The sequence below is a fragment of the Hetaerina americana genome, unplaced genomic scaffold (assembly GCF_022747635.1).
Source record: "Hetaerina americana unplaced genomic scaffold, ioHetAmer1.1.p SCAF_51, whole genome shotgun sequence".
NCBI lineage: Eukaryota > Metazoa > Arthropoda > Insecta > Odonata > Calopterygidae > Hetaerina > Hetaerina americana.
In genome coordinates, this window is record NW_027287107.1 from 306,537 (window position 1) to 330,772 (window position 24,236).

General features: G+C 36.7%; 1 protein-coding gene across 1 annotated transcript; it reads left to right on the forward strand.

Annotated features, from left to right (window-relative positions):
* The first annotated feature begins 1,713 nt into the window (after positions 1 to 1,713).
* Positions 1,714 to 22,862, forward strand: Dbct (Dihydrolipoamide branched chain transacylase E2). The gene is made up of 9 exons (XM_071593139.1): positions 1,714 to 1,898; positions 2,069 to 2,277; positions 2,399 to 2,595; positions 2,844 to 2,980; positions 9,240 to 9,467; positions 15,314 to 15,517; positions 20,098 to 20,289; positions 21,111 to 21,182; positions 21,988 to 22,862. The coding sequence occupies exons 1-9, from the start codon at positions 1,812 to 1,814 to the stop codon at positions 22,153 to 22,155; spliced, it is 1,494 nt and encodes a 497-aa protein (XP_071449240.1). The 5' UTR covers positions 1,714 to 1,811; the 3' UTR covers positions 22,156 to 22,862.
* The last annotated feature ends 1,374 nt before the right edge of the window (positions 22,863 to 24,236 follow it).

Here is a 24,236-nt window from a genome sequence, read left to right on the forward strand (position 1 = left end):
ATGTTAATACATGTATAAGAACTGTCCTGACAATTTAAACAATTATAAAATGACATAATTTATACAATGTTATATACAGGAATAAAACATCATTTGTCCTCATTCAAACATTCGGCAACTCTGTAAAAATGATTTTTAATAAAATATTTTTGTAATTTCAATTTAAATTGACAGGTCTTTTGCCATTTAGTTACTGAAGATGAATTATAAATGAGTTTACAGTTCATATAGATGGGACATTTACAGTTAGGTTATGTGACATTGTTGCATAATGCAGTCTATTTCTTGAGTTATACTAATGAATATCATGTTTGGTGTTTAAATCAAATTTACATAAAAATGTTATTACAAACATGATGGCTTGATACATGGGTGCATACATCTTGATACATGGTAGAAGAAAAATTTGTAATGCTCAAAAAGATTTTGGCAACTGTCTTGACGTCTTACATTACACATGATTCTAATTTCTGAAGTTTAAAAAGATATGCAGATTTTGGAATGTAGGATACCTTTATTGAATTATTAAATCCCTCATTCAAGCATAGTGATGTATTTTTGGTTGATTAATAGGTGTTATAGATCACAGTAACCTCACATTGAATAATTTACTGGTATTTACTGATATTTGATTGATATACGACAGGCCAAACATCCATTTTATGCCATCATATAACAAGTGGGGCAAAAAGCTGGATCTTTTCCATTCATTAGATGAGGAATGGATGTTTAAAAACATGAGGACTGAAATTTCTCAATCGATCATACCAAATATTCAACGATGGCATGTTGTGCAGGTGCATTAAACCTATATTATAACTATTTTCTCTAAAGTATAGTGCAACAAATCATCCTAGGGAATTTGAATAGTTTATTGCATCTTTACGCAAGTAACTTTTGCAAATACAATTTAAACTATTATAAACATGTGATTGGCAACATTTAGCCAGTGTTGATCCCATGCATTCATTTACTGCACAAAGAATTCTATCACACACATTTGTACATATAAACTCAATGGCATTTGAAATACAAATAAATATGTAACATTTTAACATTAGTTACAACTAAATCGTTTGTAAGTGACATTAAAATCTCTCCACGTGATGAAACAGTATTTCCAGATTTTGATAGGTTTCAATCTAAAAGAGGAATGTAAAAATTAACCTGGTTGACCTAACAAATACGAGTTGTTACACTACTTTATTAATCTGGAAACAAATAGGATATCAGAATACGTGCGACGAGATAATATGTCAACTGTATTAGTGTAAATATGTATTTTTCTAAGGTCATTCCCTGGTTCACCTCGGTAAAATTTAATATTGTGCCCCTGCAAGTTTATTAGCACGTTTTTGAGGAAATTGTAGACACACAATAGAGCCGTTTCCTAAAACAGGTCGAATCAATGCTACAGATAAGCATATTTATGGTTTTTAGACAATCGGAGTCTCTGGTTGACCTTAATGTGGAACCAAAAATTAACATTCGGTACACGGCAAATTGAATTTTAAATCTGAATTATATCTGTTTCTAAGAACAACTTGAGATGAATTTCACTGAGTCAACATTATGTGTAGTAATGTTCATTAGCAACGAAAGAAAAACAGTCGCCTAGGAAACAAATAAATAAACAAGTCCAGGCGCATGGCATTTTTTCATAGCAGCCTTTTGCTGAGCCATTATAACACAACATTGTGTTCAAAACACGTGCCTTTAAACAATTCGAAAATCGCTCGCACAGAAATTCACGTATTTTATATTCGCAAACACGTCCTTCCACTGTTTACACGATTTATGCGGTTACCATAATGGCTTGGAGGTTAAAATCTTGGAGGAATAGTCAGTTGGAGAAGTATTTTTTGCAGGAATCTATCGCGCGTGAAGGTTCACTGAAGGTATTGAACATGTCATTTAGATTTAACAAAAATTCTTTTTACTGCGTGACGAGCCGTCAAAAGATTTTTCGATGGTTGATATGTAATGACAATATCGTAACATATTGTATTTTTGCCTTAAACATTTTGATCTAATGATATTTGTCTAAATATGTGCGATGAACTTATAGGTTACACCGAGAATATTAGTTTCAAGATTGTCATCGAGTCAAGGAAACATCAGAGATGTGGAGTACAAGTCACCGTTCACCAGCATTTATACTGGTAGAATACATTGGCTTTTCGACAAGAGGTATTTTAGTGCCAAATCTGCTGTCGTTGAACAGTTTAAGTTGTCTGACATTGGAGAAGGCATAAGAGAAGTTACCGTTAAGGAATGGTGAGTGTATTATAACAATTTTATGTATCATTGTATACAAACATTTGAATGAATGATTGCCTTTAGCGTAGAATATTTACAACTCTAGTAGTTGGCTGACCCATTTCTTTTGGGATTCTAGGTTTGTTAATGTAGGTGATCACGTCAATCAATTCGATAATATATGTGAAGTTCAAAGCGACAAAGCGTCGGTGACCATAACCAGTCGTTTTAGCGGAATAATTAGAAAAAAATATTGCGACACTGATGAAATAGTGTCTGTCGGAAATCCACTCTGTGACATTGAAGTTTTAGACGATGCTACGGAATCTGCTCAAGGTCAGAGATTAACAGAAACCCTTGTTAAGTTCGCTTAATGGGTAGGAAGATTATGAATTTAGCCAGAGTATCCACTAGGACCCTGTACTTTGTAGGCACCGGGTAATGTCGTTGCCCGTGCTGGTTAAAAACTTTGTCCATTGCCTGGACATTTTTTTATCCCTACATTTTTGAAAATTTATATGTGAAGGATTCCTGCTTAGACTTATTCACGTATTTTATCTTAATGTTAGTTAATTTTATTGTAGAGAACATCAATAATGAACCTTTGCCAGAGAAAGTTGCTGATGTTGGTGTTACTACGGCACAGCTGTCACCCACCAAATTGGATTCAAAGAAAGTGCTGACAACGCCAGCTGTTCGAAGATTGGCAATGGAAAAGAAAGTAAATAGGGTTTCACATAATATGATCCTGTAATTATTCTGATCCCTTAGCATGTTAAGTTCTGTAACTCAACATTGGATGTTCATTTCTGTTGTACAGTTAGAATCTAGTATATGCTATGTTATGATATCACAAAAGTCCTTTTCCCTTGACGGCTAAGTTGTGATAAATAATGAATTTGGCTGTCAGAGCATTGAGAAACTAGTGCTATGCTTACACTTGCTTGTGAAAAAATGCATAACTCATGCATAGTTAATATTTTAAATATTATATTGATGATTAAGTCATGGCCATAAAGGAATCTGTTTCAGCAAATTTATATTGCATTTCCTAGAGAGCATGCTTGACATATAATTGGGATTAATTGTAATGAAATTTTTCATTTGCGTTATCTTATAATTCATGCATAATTAAAAACTAAGAAATATCAGCAGGTGTGGTATTTTGTCTACCAGCTGTCAGGTGGGTGTCATTGAAGTAACTTTGGTGTGTCTCTGACAAAGGGATTGAATCATCACTGCCATTGGCCAAAGCCAATAACTGGAATTGAACAAATGATCTCCATGCTGGAATAATTTCCTTTTCCTTTTAGCCTCCCCACTAATCCAATCTCCATTATATTCTCAGCTGTACTTCATGTAGATAAAGCACTCACTCGAAGGCATTTTTGGGATTATTTGTGAGACTGCAATTGTCCTCTGAAGAAGAGATTCAACTATTCTTTGTAATTTGTTTTGGGAACCTAATATCAAATTCATGGTTAGTTCTTCAGGAGGGTCTGAAGCATCTCGTGCATAGTTGCAAGATTTCTTGATTATGGAACTAGAAATTTGACACTTGGTCCATTATTATAGGTAATCTACCTCTTAAGGTATGTTTTGGATGGATACAACTACCAAATAATTATCTTTTCTCTCCTAACAAAACACTACCCAACATCCTACTCCACATCAGGTCCCTCTTCATCTTCTTGTAATTCCTTCCTCCTTTCATCCCGTTCAACAACCCTATCCTGTTCCTTCCCTTTCCTTGTTTGCCAAACATTTTACCCTCTATTACAGTCTTCAACATCCCACTGCCGGTCAATACCCCCTTCATCCACTTTTCCTGCATCCATAGGATTTCTCCCAACAAACCCCTCTCTTCGCCCACCATACCAAGTACTTCCTTATTTGTTTTCTACTCTGTCCATTTCACCTTCCCCATTCTTCTCCTCACCCACATTTCAGAAGCCTCCAATCTACTTCTATCCTCCCGCTTCAATGACCACGTTTCTGTGCTGTGCATAGCTACACTCCATATCAAAGTTTTTATGAGTCTTTTCTTAAAATCCTTACTCAATGGCCCTGTCGTCAACTCCCTCCTCCTTGTAAAAGCCTCCTTGCCTAGCGCAATTCATCTCCTTACGTCCCTGCTACATTGACCGTGTTGGTCCAAAACACTTCCAAGATACGAAAATTGTTCTACCTGCTCTAGTTTTTGCCCTCCTATTTTAATGTTTAGCCTAGCCTTTTTCTTTCTAGAAAACCGCATAACCTTTGTTTTATTTACATTGATTCTCATCCCATATCTGTCGCACTGAAGTTCCAATTCACTCAGCAATGCTTGCAACCCCTTAGCTGACTGACAAACTAAAGCTTGGTAATCAGCGAACCTAACTGATTCCACAAAATCCCCACCAACTTTCATTCCTACCTCAATTTCTTCCAATGCCTCTGTAATCATTTCCTACACATATACTTTTAACAGCATCTGTGATAATGGGCAACCCTGTCTTACACCTCTTCCTAACGCTGCCCATTTGGACTTTCCATCCCCCACTCGCACCTGAGCATTCTGAAACACATACAGGTTGTGGATTAGCCTCCTATCTCTCCAATCAGTTCCTATTTTATGCAATATACTTATTAGGTTTGCCCAATTCACTTCAATTGCTTTGAAGGGGACAAAATAGAAATTCATGAATAAATAAATAATTTTTGAAAAAACACAAAAGTCTTGATGCTTTTTGAACAGACCTCGTATATTCCCATTTTTCCTCGATAATACTTGGCTCCTTTCTCTCACCAATGATTTTCTCTACATATCTCTCTTGATACTCTTTCCTTGGCAATCCAATTTATGCTTCTACATTCCATTTCCTAACTCACCTCCCCTGTCTTATCTTACAGATTCGAAACTTATGTTACATAATTACTAAGTTGTGATCAGAGTCCACATCGGCTCCCTAGAAACTGCGACTTTATCATGCTCTTCTTAAATCTGTGCCTAACCATTATATAGTCTGATATCTTTTTAAGTCACCTGGCATTTTCCATGCATAGCTGTGCCTTTTGTGGTGTCTAAACCAAGTATTGGTGATGATTAATCCATGTCTCCTGCAGAACTCAATTGCTTTATCCCTGCAGTCATTCCTCGTACCTAAACCATAATCCCCCGCCTCATCACCATCTCTTCCTTCGTGTACCGTCGCAATCCATACCCCATCCCTATAAAATATTTCCCTTCAGGAAAATATGTGATTATATCCCCTAATTTATCATACATCCTGTTGAATTCCTATCTATTGTTGCTTGGTGGCATTTAGACCTGAGCAATGACCAATTTCGTTGGTTCAGCTTTCACTCCTATTAATAGTTTTCTATCAGTTGCTTTCTCTGTGTTTACTGTATTTCCTCCCTCCTTTTTGTTTAAAAATATTGCCACCCCTCACTGTATATTACTCTATGACTATTGCTCAAATAATCCCCACTGTCCTTCCATCTCATCTTGAACAACCCTAAAACATCTATACATATTTTCTCTTCCCATCTCTCACTTTATATTCTCTAATTTTCCTGTTCTCAGCTTCTTACATTTCAAGTTCCTATTCTGACGAATTTGGTCTTCTGCATCTTCTGTGTTGCTGCTGTTGCTTTTGCTTTGCAAGGATTACATGAGATGATGACTGTGGAAGCATTGCCTCTCCCACTGCCGGGAATGACACATGTCTGATTGGGCCAAGTTCTATAGATGCCAGTTTTCATTTTCTCTGTACTATCCATCATAAAACTCTTTGGATGAGTAATTTAGGTGGTTTCCCGTTGCCTTCCTCAATAGTTTTTTCGACGTGGCACCATTACTCAATGGCCGCCCCACTAGGGTCAGCTGCCTCACTGAGGAACAGATGCTGCGTGGATTACGTCTTGTCTGGCTCCTATCCTTTGACTTATCTGGCATGGGTGACCCTATGAGGAGCATTTATCATTGCTCACACCAGTATAGCATTATGAGTCGATGGAATGCACCGGTCCTTCCACCATGTCAAGGTTGTAGTCCATGGGAGGGATTTGGTCTTTATATAATAATAACTTTACTCTTCTGTTGGTCAAATACATGACATAGAAAATGGTCTGTAGAGTAAGGAAAAAATGAAGTAATGCACACAAAATTACTGCACAGAACACAATCTCATTAAAAAAGAAATATAATTTTAATTACAATTTGTCAAACAAGCATTCATCTACATTGTAAAATCACATGAGAAGTGGTAACTTTTTCATTTCAATTTTAAAAGCAGTCGCAATGGACTAATTTTTTTTGCTCATTTGCAATTTATAATAAATAAGTGAGGCTGCATGATTGAGGCCTGTTTAGAAATGCTTCATTTTGCAGATGCACATTCTCCCTTCTGTGTGTCATGTGATCATGTACGGTAGAATTCACTGAAGTTAAACACCAATTCTTTTTTCAAGTAAAAAACAGGCAGATTTCAAGCATGGCAGAGTCATTAATTTCAGTTCCTTGAATAGTTCAGTTCCTTTCCTGAGGTCCTGATGGGAGCATTCACCATTGCTTTTATGGACCTTATTTGCATGGAAAATGCCTCAATTGCTGCACTAGAATTCCCCCAGAAGAAAACTCCACAGGTCAGATAGGAATGAAAAAGGACATATTCTCTCAACTTTTGCAGTGCCACTCACATAACACTGTGTCAAAATCAGAGACTTTGACATTATGCTATATTTTTAGGATAATCCTTGTTATAGGCTTGTAACTGTCTTTTAGTTGCTTACTTTTTTTAATTAACCCAAACACTGCCAACTACATATATTTGTTCTAGACATCTTAAATAATGCTCCATGGTCTTAAATGATACTCTCTTGCGTTTCAGTCGCATAGTGGTTAGGTTCACCTTTCCACTTTCCATTTTGAGGACTTCGTATATTTGTTTGTATATTTACACCAAGCTTTTCTCTCTCTCCTTCATGCCTGCTCACTAGGATCCTGTTGTTGTGCCGTTATTTAAACCATATATTGAGCATGTTATTCTGAATCCACTGTAACAGAAGTCATATTCTCTTACCCTCTTCATTGTGGTAATTACAATAATCTCAATCCCAGCATGTCACACAGCTTTCTTGCTCACTGCTAAGGATCTTCAATCCCATCCCACTGTGCTACACATAGGCCCTTAAGCCTAGCAAAATAAAATGTTTTAAAACTTTTGTTTGACTTTGGTTGAGTTTCTGTTTACAATGGTGAAAATATCCCCGTTCCAAATTGTTTGCAGGTAAAGACATCTAAAATTTATTGTTTGTAGATGTAGGCAGGTTCAAAAACTAATTTTTTGCAATCCCTGGTTCATGGATGACAATAAGTTCGGATTATGACTGGATTAATACTAGATTAAACCTTTATAAGATGAACATGGTCTGTACATGCCCCACTGTAATGACAAGGTTGTGAGTCTTGGCATATGCAATAATTAATTGTACATTTCCTACTGAAATAAATTTAATAAAATTTGGCATTCTGATGTTAGAAAATATCAGATAGAAAAAAATTTTGCCATTAGACAAATGTGTAAAATAAGTCCTCTAGTTCTTATGAAAGTCAAACGCAACTAATGTATGTCCTAGTATAAAGGGGACATTGCAAATCCTCCTCATTATGCATTAACTGTTGAAAGTGGGGAGCAGAGGTTTTCTAAGTTCAAACTCATAGAAAGGTATCAATGATGGGAAACCGATATTGCTTGCAATGTTGCACCCCAAAAATGAAATAGGGTATGAGAATGGTTTTTGGAAACTTTGTCGAAGTTTTCCACTCACAAAGTGAGCTAAGCTCCAATTCAATTTAGTGGTTGAAAGAAATAAAATCAGTGAAAATTTGGTCATCCTAGGTCCCTCCTTTTGTGACTTTAATGCCACAGTCTCATATTCCAGCAATTCTATACTCTAATAACTGATGCTAGCATCTGTATTTGTGACTCCGGTAGAAATATGAATTGCAGTTTTGAAGAAAATGAAGAGGGGATCACCTCTTTTAAACTTTGACCAGGAAACCATTTTTCACCAGGGCTGGCCCTGGTTGATACTAACAATATTTACACCTAGCTTCTCCTACTAACAGGGAAACCCTAATTATCAATAGTCTTAGTAGATAAAAACATTACCTTTGAAGCAACATGACACTATGAAGAATAAACCAATCCTAGCCTACTCATTTGAAGTGTGAGAAATATATGCAAATGGGATTACTAGGGCATTTAACTTTATGAAATGAAATGCACAAAAGTTGTTTTTGATTTGCATTTGTTTATGGCAACACTTTTTCATCACAATTTTGTATTTTTTCTGAACATCAAGTTTCAATTTTGGTTTTTTTGTTGAAATCATCTTCGCAGTAAGGTAATTTTAATCTATATAACATGTAAGTGATACCATTTTGGGGTCAATTCTACAGCTTAAGGAGTAGTTCTTCCCAAAATTTTGAAAGAAGCCATGTTTATGTGAGGTATGCATTGTAATATTTCATTGAAACTAGTGTCACGTTGTTATATTTTAGGAATACAAGGGTGTAATACCAAGTGATCTTAATGTGGTGGCTTTAGCTTCAGTATGTCTAAATGTGGAGAAGGCTTAATGTTAGCATTGGGCGCGTACTGCCAAAGGTGAAGCCTTGAATGTAAAATTTGTGACTTCATGTACTATTTTTATTTATGTATTCTTTATTATTATTCCCCGCTGATTCTACATACCATGTAATGACCACATTTATCTTTTTACTGAGAAAGCCTTGGCTGCCAAGTGACAGGAATGACATCGGTAACAACTACTGTTTAAGTTCTTCCTTTGTGTTTACAATGGGCCATAGAACTAAAACCTGGGAAATCTTAGAATCCAGTAAATATCTTGTCCCAAGCGTGCTAGTTAATGGGTTCAACATAGCATTTATATTTTTGAAAAATGCTCATAATTTATGGTCTTATTTTCAGCTGCAGCTTAGTACCATCCCTGGAACTGGAAAAGATGGACGCATATTAAAAGAAGATATAATCGCTTTCTTAAATGAGCAAAGTTTTCCCTTGAAAAAAACAGAAATTCCTGTGCCTCAAGTGCCGTATGTAATGCCTCCTAGTGTCACGGGGGATATCGTGAGTGATAAGACGGTGCCCATCTCTGGTTTTACCAAGGTCATGACGAAAACGATGAATGCTGCATTGGTGAGTGCATACTGCCAATAAAGTGTATATGTATAGTTTTAAAGCCCAGATACAGCCTTAACACTTATAAAGCTGCGCTTAAATAAACTGATCAGAAACTAATTCAGTATGGCATTTTAGCTACCCATTCCCCCTTCTCAACACTACAAGCCAGTGTACTATTTCTCTGAAAACAGCTGTTTCTCTATGTGGGTAGTCTGAGAAGTTTCTGACCTAACAAATGAACGAGGCAATTTTTCTTCAATTTTTTTAAATTTTTTTAAATATTCTCCTTTTAAGTCGATATACTTTTTCCATTGATGATCCAACTTTATTAACCCTTACAAATAGTAGTTGATGTCTTTCTCTGCAAAATAGATGCTAAGGTATGCGATAACTTTGTCACCCAATGAAAATCTCTGTCCTCCAAGTGAAGCTTTATAGTTAAAAAGTCTCTGGTGGCCAGATCTGGTGATTATGATAAAGGGTCAACCAATTGTGAGGCATGAACACGCAGCAAGCTCTGAGTTAAAGTCGGCAGAGAATTTCAATGGTGACTTCAAAAAGCTCAGATTCTGAGGGTTACTGCCCCGAAAGAATATTTAATTGTGACGAGACAGGTCTCTTCAGGAGTCACAGCCCGGACATGACTGAGACAATGGATGAGATGGTAGAAGTAATAACAAATGCCATTAAGGAAGGCATAAAAAAAGGAATACCGGTGGCAACGAAACGGCCGTATGATTATCTCAAGCTAAGCGACAAGGTAAAAATCCTCTTCAAAGAAAGAAATGCGCTTAGAAGATCATACTATTGCCTAGGCACCCGAGAACTTAAAAATAGGGTTAAAGATTATAACAAAAAATCAGGACTTCAATAGAGGAATCAAGGACTGCTAAATTTATTCAGCAACTAGCAGAACTAAATAAAAACAATCACTCCGTCTGGAAGCTAACAAAGAAACTGCGGAAATCCCCACCCAGTGACCCAAGTATAAAAAAAACAGAGACCCTGACGACATCCCTGGAAAAGGCCAAACATATGGCAAAATTTTATGAAAAGGTTTTTACGACCAACGACCCGGGGGCCGAAAAAGCTGAAATTAAACAACAAAACGAAAATGACGTTGGGTCACTGGAGGGGCAACTAATAATCACACTAGAAGATGTTGTTAAAGAAATAGCCAAACTCCCAAATAAGAAATCCCCGGGAGAGGACAACATTATGAATGAAATAATAAAAAGACTTCCGGAAGCGGCCGGCCAATATTTAGTAAAAATATTTAACGTGTCAATCGCCCTTGGATACTATCCGAAAAATTAGAAGGAGGCTTTAATCAAATGTATCCCCAAAAAAGGGGGGAAAACACTTAAAGAGGAAAATCTGAGACCAATATCCCTCCTCTCAAGCGTGGGTAAGCTCTTTGAAAGGGTTGTAGCACCGCACATCAAGCGATATGCGGAGCTAAAGGAAGTCATACCGCAAGAACAGTTCGGATTCCGCCAGGGATACTCAACCGAACAACAGATTCATAGAGTTACAGATTTTATAAGTGATGTTTACAATAAAAAAGAAAAAACCATTGGAATCTTCGTTGACCTGTCTAAGGCTTTTGACAAGGTCTGGCATGGGGGCCTAATTCAAAAGATGGAGTCATGGAATTTCCCTAGATGGATGACAAATTGGACAAAGTCTTACTTAGATGGAAGGACATTAAAAGTTAAATGGGGAGAAGAAATAAGCGACAGCACAACTGCCAAAGCTGGTATCCCACAAGGATCCATATTAGGCCCACTGCTATTTAACATTTACACAGCTGACTTCCCAATACATAGAAATGACTGGCGAAGTATAACTGTCCTCTACGCTGACAATTCCGCAATCCTGGTAAAAGGGAATAAAAACCTACTCAGTCAAAGAAAGACCACAAGACGCATTGGACGAGATAACATCATGGTACAGAAAATGGAAATTGCAGATAAACACAAAAAAAACCAAAGCAATACTCTTCGCCCACCCAAGATCACCTAAAATATCTTGCGAATGTATCAGGATTGGACAACAACCTATTGAATGGAGTAAAAGCATCAAATATTTAGGATTGGACATAGATGACAGACTGAACTTCAAAATACATATTAAGCAGATATGAGATAAGGCGGCCACTATAAGGTCGCAATTGGCACCGATTCTCAGACAAAACGCCACCCCTCAAGACATAAAAATACTAATATACTCGACAGTAATAAGACCAATATTGACCTACGCAGCACCTGCGTGGATGGGACTAGTCAGTAGATCCCTGATGGATAAATTAAGTAGTGCAGAAAGGAAGACGCTGAGGCTGGCTTTTGGTCTCCCCCCCTGGGAAGAAAACGAGATGGTATACCAAAAAACAAACATAGAAAAACTTTCAGACTTCTTACTGACAAAGTGTAAAATATACTTTGATAGATTAAAAGAAAACACTAATGGGGCTATGACATACACCAAACAAAATAAAATAGGCCCATATGACAAATATAAGAGACCAAATAATGTTACACTCCTAAACAATATGAAAAAATAATTAAATAAATAAAAAGAGGGCAATACAACGACACTGGTGGTGCTCCAGGAATATAGGAACTAAATATTGTGACACAGAGCATAAGCCCAAATAGGCGACCTCTGAAAAATAAAGCCTCTTGAAAAAATGGCAAGGCATGTCGTCGTTAGGTCTCTTATGGAAGAAGATGCCAAAGCAAACCTATATATCTACATGCAAACAGTAGAAGAGAAACCATTGCCCAACCTCAAGCTAATAAAAGGCTGTCCCACAGTTTTTTTTGCGCAAATGCAAGAGGCGACCCCTGCTTGTTTACCATTCAGAAATTGTCACGAGTCTTCTGGAAGTGTTAAGGCCAAATCAGCAGGCTAAATGAAATGTGGAGGTCACAAGAAACTTTTGAATCTTATCATGCGTTTGAGACATTGCCCTAACAAGGCAGTGTTGATGCACACCATAAATTTATATAATGATCATTCAGAGTCCCAAGTTTACCAAATTATGAAGCATTAGTGAAAACAAATGTCCCTAGACATCTCTCTGGTAAAAAGGAATTAGGTATGTATCATAAATAATTAAGACTCTATTTTAATTCTTTTTGCTTTTACAAATTGAGTTTGCATTCCCAGTTGCTTCATTCCGTGATAGAAGAAAAGGTGAACTTGAACCACGATGCTAAACAATGTGTACATAATTTTCTTTGAATAAACCTTGTGCATCATTTTTTTTGGCATGGAATGCATTATCGTATTTTACATTAATTTATATGCTTACAGTTGTTTCACCAAATGAGTGTTTCGCCTTATGAGAAAGACCACATAATGGATTATGCTCATATTATGAGGTTCCACTCTGCTGAAAAATGACATCAATCACTTAGGTGTTTAATTATCTATTTCTGGATCAATTTTAAACTGCTGCACTCTTATTCCTTACTCAATCCACCCCAGTTATAAAGTAATGGCAATATTCAAGAACCTTGTCCTACTCCTCTGCCTATTACTGCCCATTCTGATCCTCCCTCCACTACCTTTGCATGTGCTCTCTGATTTATGTGAAGGTTTTAAATAAAATTACCTATCCATCCAGTCTATCTCCGTCAACTTTGTCTACTCTATTCTGTTGAATAACTTATCAAAATTCCTGAATTACTTGTGCATCAAGACTTCCTGATTATAGTACATTATTTCTATTTAAGTTCTCTTAACTGCATTGATATGAATGTTACCCATCTCGTCTCTGCACTCAAACTGATCTTCACCTAGGTAGTTGTATTCGCTATTTTCCTCAGTCCTCACATTCTACCATTACTATTTTTCAGGATGAGAATCAAAATTGATGTATGGAAATCTTTTGAGAAATTTCTTCCTCATAAATGTGTGTTCCTCTGTGTATAATAAGCCCAAAAATTGTATTCCTTCCATTTTCCTTAACTCTTCATTAATTTTTTGATTGTATTATCTTTCCCTATTGACTTGTTTGACTTAGTTTCCCACAGTGTTTTTCTTATCTCTGGGCTAGGTAACCTAATCTCTTTATCATAAAGTTTTGTGAGCATTCGTTCTTTTCTAACTCCTATCCAGTGACATTGATAACTTCTTGTGTTATCTGATATTATGAGTGTACCTTTTTTGTACTCCCTGGCCTCTTTTATCTTCTTATATATTTTTTCTACTTTTCCCTATATTTGAAATCCTCCAAAACCATGCTTTTTCCACCAAGTTTTATTGGTATTATTGGATTATAAACTAAGTTTATAACATTTAAACTCTTATCATTTTGAGTGTCACAGAAACATTTAATTTTACCCATTTTTTAGTTACAATGCAACAATTTCAGAGTGTGAAAATCATTTGCCTTTTTACACTCTGAAATAGTTGCATTGCAATGCACACTTAGTGGATGACTGTCAAAAGTTTCTAAAGTATCTCCTGCAGTTTCTTGTAATCTTTCATTTACTAGTTGTTATTAGGGGAGGCTACTGATAGTAGAAGTCATTTGTACCCAAAGGGTTAGGTGGGTAATTTGGTGTTGTAGGACGTTCAGCGAATGGAGGAAGGGTGGAGAGAAACCCAGCATCGGCATTAGCCTACTCTTAATGAAAGGCATCAAGGGGTCCACAGCTTCATGTCCCATCCAACTGATGGCGTACTCAAGAGTGCTCTCCCCATAGCACCTTAAGGATAGATCGGGATATCACTGAAAAATCCAGCTGCCACTGGGATTCGAGTAGTAGTAGTAGTAATAGTAGTATTTAGGGGAGGCGACCGACTGCTGAGGTCATTTGCGCCATAGGGGATGGATAGGAAAGGATGAAGGGTGGAGAGAAACCCAGCGTCGGTATTAGCATACTCTTAACGAAAGGCACCAAGGGGTCCGCAGCTTAACGTCCCATCCGATGGACAGCGTACTCACTCAAAGTGCCCTCCGCAAAGCACCTCAAGTAGGGATCGAGATACCTCTGAAAAATATTCAAAACCGCCGGGATTTGAACTCGGGCCCTAGGGGTGGGAAGCCAGTACGATAGCCACCTCACCATCTCGATCCCCACTGGGATTCGAACCTGGACCCTTGGGGTGGGGGTGGGAAGCCAGTACATTAGCCACCAAACCATCTCGTGCCTCCCATTTTTTAATTTAATTATTTTACTAAATACCTATGGAGGCATAAGCATTCATGGTGAAATTAGGAGTAGAAATGGGAACCAATGTCAAAAAATTAATGTTGGGAAAACATAAAATTGGAATAATTTAGAAAATTTACAGTTAGCTTTCATGCAAATAAAATTTTTTTACTGTTGTGTCTTTAACATCTCCTCTTTTACAAACATAAATTAAGGCCTGTTTCACAAATTTTATTTTGAAATATCATAAATACTGTCTTATTGCGCTAAGTGCATGTAAGCTTCACCTGAAATCTCACTCTTTTCAAAACATTTGGAAAAAGTTTCAATTACATCTTAGGCTTGAGCACTACTTTTTATTTGCAAGCTAAATATGTATTTGCTAAAACTGGCTACTGTAAAAGTATCTTTGGAGCCAGTCTTTCAATACTTTGCTACACTCAAATTTTGTAGCTAATGATATCTCTTTCATAATTTTTCTTATTGTGAAGTTTGTATTAAATTAATTATGAAGCATTACTGTGTTAGACAATATTCAGTTGATCTTCAAAAGGTATTTTGTGGGTTTTCTTCATTTTTGGTGTATTTTTTGTGTAAAAAATGATATCTTTGAAATATTATATTAAAAAGTATTTCTTTATTTAATGATTATCAATTTTACTGCTTTTTTACAATTTTCCTTTCACTTTTTTTCAGAAAATACCTCATTTTGTGTACAGTGATGAAGTAGATGTAAGTCAATTAGTTAAGATTCGTAGCCAGCTTCAACCAATTGCAAAGTCTCAAGGTGTTAAACTGACATATCTTCCATTCTTTGTGAAAGCTGCTTCAATGGCCATATCTGTGTATCCAATAGTAAACTCATCTGTGGATGCAGACTGTGAAAATATCACTTACAAGGTAATGTTTTTACTCAATTCTTAAGTTATTTAAGTTCAATGCATGTATGAATACGTATTGGCTAGTTTGCATTGTTACTGTATGATGTCCTGGAGATTTAGTTTAATATCTAAAGTTAATAAATGAGACTTATGTTAATTTATTACTCTGAGTGAGTACCTCTGTGCATTTTTCTGGCTTCATAATTTCATATGACCCTGACTATGGTCCATGTCACTGACAAATGTAGCTCTGGCTCCATACTCTCTATTGTTAAAAATGTAAAAGGAATGGGAATAGAAATTTCATCGTGTGCATTTGCGTTTTCCCTTCCATGGACTAACCATGACATGTTGTAAGGGTTTGCATGCTCTGATGACTCCTAGAGTTGTTCTGGCTGTGGCAGTAATAATTACTCGTGATGGAGCCACCCACACCCCAGTTAAGTCAAATGGTAGGAGCCAAGAAAAAGGTAGTCCATGTAGTGTCAGCACAGATCTGTTCCTCATTGAAGTGGCTGCAAATGTGTTTTTTTGCAATGGGGTGGCTATTTAAGGGGATATCTATCTTTTTTTCAGGCATGCCTGTTTACTTTCCCTGAGTTAAACATATTATTGACCAAGCTTTTCACTAGCAAGTAGTAAAATGATATCGTTTGGTCACTGTCAACTTAATGAAGGTGTTTAAATTTAATAAATTTAGTATTGCCTCTGATCACATTCCTTAATGGCATACTGCAGACTTTTCTTTGCATTATGGCTCTGTCCAAAAAGTATCAGGACTGATTTTTTGAGCATAAGGGGAGGGTTGGAGGATGACCTCCATGTGCAAGGATGTCGCAAATATAATGCGACCTGGCTCAGTTGCCAATTAGCCTTTGCAGAAGGTGAATTGTGTGTTTGTTGGAAGTTGTTTTGTGGTGCCTTCAGGAATAAAGATGCAGCACATGATCAAACAGTGGCATGCGATCAAGTTTTATGTTAAGCACAAAAATTGGTTTAGAGACTTGCCATGATCTGTGATGTCTACAGGGCAGATGTCGTATCCAAAACATGAGTTTTTGTGTGGCACAGGAAGCTTAAAGAAGGAAGGGAGGATATCAAGGAAGAGCAATTTACAGGATTTCCATTACAAGTTAGATGAGGCTAATGTGGCAAAAATAAGAATGTTTGGATTCTGATTGATATCTAAGTTATAGTATGGTAGTAGAAAATTTGTCTATTGTAATAAAAAATAAAAATTTGAAAAAAGTAGAATTTACTGGAAGTCAATGTGAATTCAATTGTACAGGACAATTTGAAGATAAGGAAAGTATGTGCCAAATTGGTTCGAAAGCCTTTGTTGAGACAGGATAAGAAAATTGTGTGTTCATTTGTCACAAACTGTTTGAATGTATGGATATTGAGCCTTATTTTTTGGACACTGTGATAACTGGTGGGGAGTCATGGATGTTCTTGTATGATCCTAAGACAAAAAGCCCAAGCACTGAGAGGGACCCCTCCTTACCCAAAATACCTGCATAGGCAAATCAAAAGTGAAAGCAATGCTCATTTCCTATTTCGATCCAATTGGTGGATTCCACTAGCAATTTGTATCTATTTGATCAACAATGAATGGTGATTTTTATGCGGAAGTGGTTGAGGTTTAAGGGTTCGTCACATCCAAAGGGAGATCGTCATTACCTGAATTTCCCACCATTACAATGCCCAAAGCAACTTGCTGCTACATGTAAGAGAGTTTCTGGTGAAGCACAATGTGGCATTGATGCTTCAGCCTCCGCACAGTTTATCCTCCTGTATATCTTTATTGTTATTAATGGCATTCTACCAGTTAAGGCAGGTTTTGGACAAAGTCAATACAATGGTACATTTCCTTTCCTCTCCTATCTGATAACTAACACTGCAATAAACCCCATTTTTATTTGGCAGGCTTTCTTCCTCCCTTTATAACATCCAAGATGCCTATTTTTTGCCTTCCCCTTCCTCACTTACCTAGCATACTCCCCTCTCTCACAGTAGTATTAGTTTTTTAGGGGAGGCGACCATCAGCTGAGGAAATTTGCTATTAGGGATGGACAGGAAAGGATGAAGGGTGAAGAGAAACCCGGCATTGGCATTAGCCTACTCTTAGCAAAAGGCACCAAGGGTTCCGCAGCTTAACGTCCCATCTGATGGGCGATGTACTCCTTCAAAATGCCCTCCACAAAGTACCTCAAGTAAGGATCAGGATACCACTGAAAAATATCTGTCGCCGCCGGGATTCGAACCTAGGCCATCAGGGTGGGAAGCCAGTATGTTAGCCACCACACCATATAGATCCCATAGTAGTAGTAGTTGTAGGAGAGAGGAAGGGACTGGCAGGTGAGGTCATTTGTGCCTTTAGGGATGGATGGGAAAGGAGGAAGGGTGGAGACAAACCCAGCATTGGCATTAGCCTGTTTATAATGAAAAGCACGTACTCACTCAAGGTGCTCTCCATATAGCACCTCAAGTATGGATTGGGATACCGCTGAAAAATATCCAGTTTTTCTAGGAGTCGGACCCGGGGTGCTCTGGGTGAGAAGCCAGCACGTGAGCCACTACACCATTCCAATTCCCCTCTCTCACAGTCTTCAACATATCATCACTAATCAAAACACTCTGCATCCATGTTTCCTGCCACGTTTGGATTTTTCCCGAAAATCTCCTCTTCCCTCATCATTCCTAGTCTCTCCTCTTTCTTTTTTCTTTCTGTCAATTTCACCTTATCCATTATTCCCCTCATCCACATTTCATAAGCGTCTAGTGGATTACAAATGCCCATCTTCTTGTTTCAACAGTCACATTTCCACACCATAAACACCGTGCTCCATGTCAAAGATTTAATAAGCCTGTTCTTAACATTCTTACCCAATGTCCCCATCATCAATTCTCTCCTCCTTGTGAAAGTTACTTTGCCTAATGCAATTCTTATTTCTATGTGCCAAGTACTTCAACCATTTTAGGCAAACTACGACCAAACACACCCAACTACTTAGACCAAAACATGCCCATCATAGGTAACCTGTTTTGTGTTCAAGATAGGTAACCTGTTTCACTTGTTCTAGTTTATGAACTCCTATTTCAATATTTAACTTAGCTTTCTTCTTTCTCGAAAACCCTCGAACCTTTGTTTTGTTTACATTTTTTCCCATTTCATACCTTTCACACTAACCTCCAAAAATGATTATCAATGATCTTAACCCCTTCTATTCTCCTTGTCATAATGATGTTAAGATAAAGTGCCATGAGCTAATAAACGCAGGAGATATTATCACCAATTCAAGAAAACGTGAAAGCCTTCAAATTACACCCTAAAAAATATAACAAATAGTATGCGTATTAACCTGATACCTGATGATACCCTCACAGGTGAACCTCAGTTGTATGTTTACTTTTATTTTCTTTATTTATATGGTATTTGTTAACTAATATTATATGTGACTATATTTATGACTATGATTTTGGGCTGTTTGAGGGATATTAATTATCCTGTTGACTGGAATCATTTACAGTGAGGATAAGAAGAAAATGTGGGATCGATAGACTGTTTTAATTATTGGAGAATTTCATATACTTTTGATTTTAAAACTTTTCATTTGAAGTTGAACTCTTTTGTCCAATTGTTATAAATATGCACATACATTAAGTGTCACAATCATCCTTTTGCCCATTCCATCATTACTTTTTGGAATCTTCATAATTGTAGGCATTGCATTATACCATATTTCCTGGCCCATAAGATTTTCCAACCCAGGGCATAAGATTTTTGGGTTAAAATTTACTAAAAATTCTTGGATCAGACTGAAAAGAAATAAAGTATTTGAATGTATAAACATTATGTGAAGAAAATGGAATATTTACCTTAAAAAATTAGCTACTATATAAGTGTTTATCAATTGTAGAATTTCAGAAATATATCATCGCTACTGATAAAATCTTATCTGTAGTTATTTTCCCTGGAGTTGTCACAACTGTATGTTTTTACTTTTATTGAGTAATTATTTTAATAATTACTCAATAAAATCAGCAAAAGTTTTCAGAATGCCAAGATCATTTTTCGTGCGCTGTCAAATGGTGATCTTCTTCAATCTCGAGTTGCACACATGCTCAATATAGTCCTGTGTTATTGTGCTCGAAGGTCACATCTCTTTTGTCATTTTCAGTGATAACAAAATCCGATGATTCCAAAAAAGGCACTGTAAACAAATATACGCTTCATGCAAATTAACACATCCCGTCGGTAACTGCAGCAGCCAGCAAGTTTGTGAGAAGTCTCTGGTTACTCTCTCGTACCCCACAGAGACTGCTCAAACGTTCTGGCGTGGAGTTATGAACACAGGTTGGATACTTTTGGGACAAACCTTGTACCCACGGCCCATAAGATGCCAGGTGATTTAAAATCGCATTTTAAAGCAAAAAAGTGTATTTTAGGTGCTGGGAAATATTATAATATGGATATCTTTGGATGCCAAAAGATAAAAAGTTCAGAGAATTGTAATAAATTACCCATGAGTACATTTTTATTGTTGACTCATATGTACCAAGTATTCTGTGTTTTATATGAAATTAATTATTTTTTAGGCTAGACACAACATAGGAGTTGCAATGGATACTCCGTCTGGGTTAGCAGTACCAAATGTGAAGAATGTTCAGTCACTGACTCTATTGGAAGTTGCCAGAGAGCTAAATAGTCTTCATGACAATGGATTGAAAGGAACTTTAAAGCCTCAGGATGTAACCGGAGGGACCTTTACTCTGTCAAACATAGGACCTGTAAGTTAATCGGGAATCATTCCATATTTTGCATGTTGTGAATTTTTCAATATTATATGCATTGCTTGGGGGCTCATCATATGGTTCAGAAGCATGCTTTTTAAAAGGACATTGGTTAAATTAAGAAAATGAATTATATGGATAGCAAGAAATAAATTTTTAGAAATGGTTGAAGGTTAAAGTTGTTTGGAGAAATTCACCAATGGCAGAAAAGTGACAGGGGTTAGGATATGTTAGTTATGAGAGTTTTGAATAGAAACAAATTAACATTGCTTCATTAAATCTGTTAACAAATGTTTTATGGAAATGTCATTACATGCTGTTGAGTTCTGTAAAATGCTCATCAGATTAAACTGATGGGTGAAGAAACTCTCAAATAAGCAGTTGGTTCAGTTGTCCTTATCCAACTTCAAAGGTTTATAGATCTAATTGTGGGTAATGTTTTCTTGTTCTGAGGATAGTTTTTCTAACAGCCTAGTTAAGGAGGCACACTGCTCTCCAGTTTGATTCGTTGGTACAATAAAATGTTGATAATAAATGGTGGTTTTAAAACCTCCTTTTCCTCTGCATGATTGAATAGAATAAGAGCAATGGACGTAGAAGTAATGGGAAGAGAGGTGCAACTTAAGGTAGAGTGGTTACCATAAAAGTCTTAAATATTACTAACAAAAAGGTAAACCAGAGTTTAAAATGACAAATTATGTCTCTCCCTGTTGAGGTTTGTGAAATTAGTATCAAGCTCTTGGGAGCTCCTTAAACACCTAGAATACCTGTTACTTCCAAATCATAAGATCTATGTTGTGCTTTAATTTATCTTTCAGATTGGTGGTACATACACTAAGCCTGTTATACTCCCTCCAGAAGTGGCTATAGGAGCAATAGGAAAAATTCAAGTAAGTGTATGAGTATTTGTTTCCCTGTGATTATAATGCTTCTGTTGGCATTGACAACCATTTTCTATGCCTTTACAACAGTCTCATACTACTTAAGTTAGAATGCCAGTAGACACAAATTTTATCAGGAAATATATGTATTAGCAGAGAGGCAGCATCAAAGTTAGCCCAACACATATTATTAAGTTTTGTGGAAGTACGACATGTGTGATGAAACTAAATGCACTACGGTATATACATTTATGATTCATTTAGGACTTTTTTTGGAAGTACTTTCAATGAATTTTTAAAACTCTGTTGCTTACTGCTAACTCAAAATAGTGTTACTATGGTCATTTATAATAACGGAAACAATTTTCTGTACCTGATGCTGGGAAAAATAAGTAATAGTAGTATTTTTTTGTGAATCGGCTTGCATGCATAGGTGGAAATTCTACCTGTGTATCCCTAGCCCATAGGACACTGGCTGATTTTAAAGCACATATTGAAGTAAAAAAAGTGTGTTTATGGGCCACGAAACACAGTATTTGCAAAATATAACCAATGTAGAAATGACCTTTGTTTTTGTAGATAAGATAAAAATGAATATATTTTTTCTCTGTGTATGAATGCTTTTCTGAATTCCTATTTTTTATGGCGTATCCTATATTTATGTTGTACACCAATCCTTGGGCAAATAAAATTATTATGAAACTAAGTCCGGAGAAATTATATGTGGTATGCATCCAGGATGCCACAGGCTCATAGATATAACATAAGTGTTATTGTGTGCTTATTTTATCAATTGTATTTTTTTTTCTTTTAGACTCTTCCAAGGTTTGATGCAGAGGGAAACCTCACTAAAGCATCTGTGCTGTTCATCAGCTGGTCTGCTGATCATAGGGTTCTTGATGGTGCAACGATTGCCAGATTTTCGAATTTATGGAAGCAGTATATTGAAAATCCTACCACCATGATCTTAAATTTAAAGTAGTCATGTTCCTGTGTGGTGCTAAGTCCTCAATGTGCTCATTAAAATAATAGTTGAAGTTTTATTGTTATATAAATTAGAGATGCTCATTTTGTGAAGTTTGTTTTCATAAATACATCCGACTATTTGTGGGGCAGAAGAATTTGATAATTGGAATTGTTTTAAAAGCATCTCAGGCATTTGAATGGTAGTAAAGACAAGGATGGAGATAGTGCATATTAGAAAATGTCACAGGATCAATATTCTGTGCAGTGTTAGAGTGAAGCACTTATTAACATTCATTGTAGTCTACTCTTCCATTCTAATATCCCAGTGAAAATTTTATGGATTGTTAAGTGATGGCAGTTTTTCTTGTCAATAATTTTGTTTGTGTTATTGTTTGACATTTCAAGTCCATTAGGGCAGCGAGGTGATGCTTGTATTAATGAACGACTCAAAAGGGTCTCCCAACAATTGGATTCTCTTAGAAGTCTCCTGTGTCAAAACTTAGATGCAATTTAAGGTATAGGAGATTTCCAAGGTACTCCCAAACCTTTAAGGATCTTGAGAGACCCTTATTAATACACTCTTAAATCCAACATGGGACCAATTTGTGTAGCCACTGCTTTAGTATAAGAAAAAAGTGCCTTATTTGTTTTGTTAGCCATGACATAAAACATATGACTAATGTTTGTTGTACTGAATACAATTTTTTTATAAAATTTTGATGTCAAAGGACACTTTTATTCGAATATCACATACCCATTCATCAGTTAATCAAACCATTGGCTTCAAATTCAAAAGACTCAGCCCTTAATTGGGATTGGCTATATTTGTAAAGCATATGAAGAAGAAGTCCATTGAATACCTTTGAAATACAACTAAAACACGAAGCAACCTGATTCTGTCCATTAAAAAAAGGTCCTATCAAAATGGCCCAATGAAAAAGGATAATGTTACTTCTTCCCTAAGGTGAATCACTTTGTATTCCAAAGTGGTACACATTGTATGTACAACAGAGTCCAATAGCCCGTCCAAGCCCAGCCCACTCACATGAGCGATGAGTTCAGGACCCACTCAGCCCATGGCATGGGCTCAGTACTGTTTGGCCCACCTGGCCTGTGAGCAGGCTCTTGAGCTCACACATGCACATTTCACATCCTATTCTTGTCCACGGACAACGGTAGAGGCATTCTATGTGGGCATGTCCCGGGCCTAGAGCTGTTCATGGGTGAGCTACATGCAGACCACTGTGGACTTTAAAGCCGAGTCCTTTACTGATGTCGTCTGAGCTGCCCTGATGGCCATTCGCACACCTTAGGCAGTCAATGTGTTACATATATTCCTTCTTAAATCTATAAGTTAAGATTTGAAGTGGACTTCTATAGGTAGTAACGGACATCAATTACATTATTTGTTCACAACCTCCCTAAATCAGGATTCTTTGCTGCCTCAACAATGAATGTCCAAGCTGGAGATACAATGGAAATCTTATAGAACGTAACAATGGAATCTATAGTATTTACACAAATATAAATTTACCAATTTTGTTTTCAATAATTTCTTATGTTGAAAAACAGTTGTTGGTAGGCTGATATCAGTGTTCATGCGCAGCCCTAGGCTCCCAGCTAAGGCCCACTCATCAGACAGCCCATGAGCCAGTACACTTTGCATTGGGCCGGGCCGACTGTTAGTTCGGTTGGACTCTCTTGGCCCATGCAGGACTCTGATGTACAGTATGCCCTGGGAAATGTTCTGTCCTAAACATTGAATGATTATTGAAATTTTATATTTCTTATGTAAGGCAGAAGAATGTATTTCTTGCACAGTTTTTTTGAGGTGATCATACTAAAATGGTACTTAACATTTGTATTAGGCTAAGAAATCTTTTAAATCATTCCTTAGTTGTCTGTACAAAATCTGACGGCTACTTGAGGTCGTGACATTTTTGGATTGAGTTTTATTTGTAAAAGATGTGTGTTTATCCCAGTTTAGGATGCTAAAATCTCAAACTTTTTGCATAAAGGAAATACTCTAAAAGTGATTGATAACGTGGTCTGGAACCCACAAAAATGATTGAATTGCAAATAAGAAGTGCTAAAGAA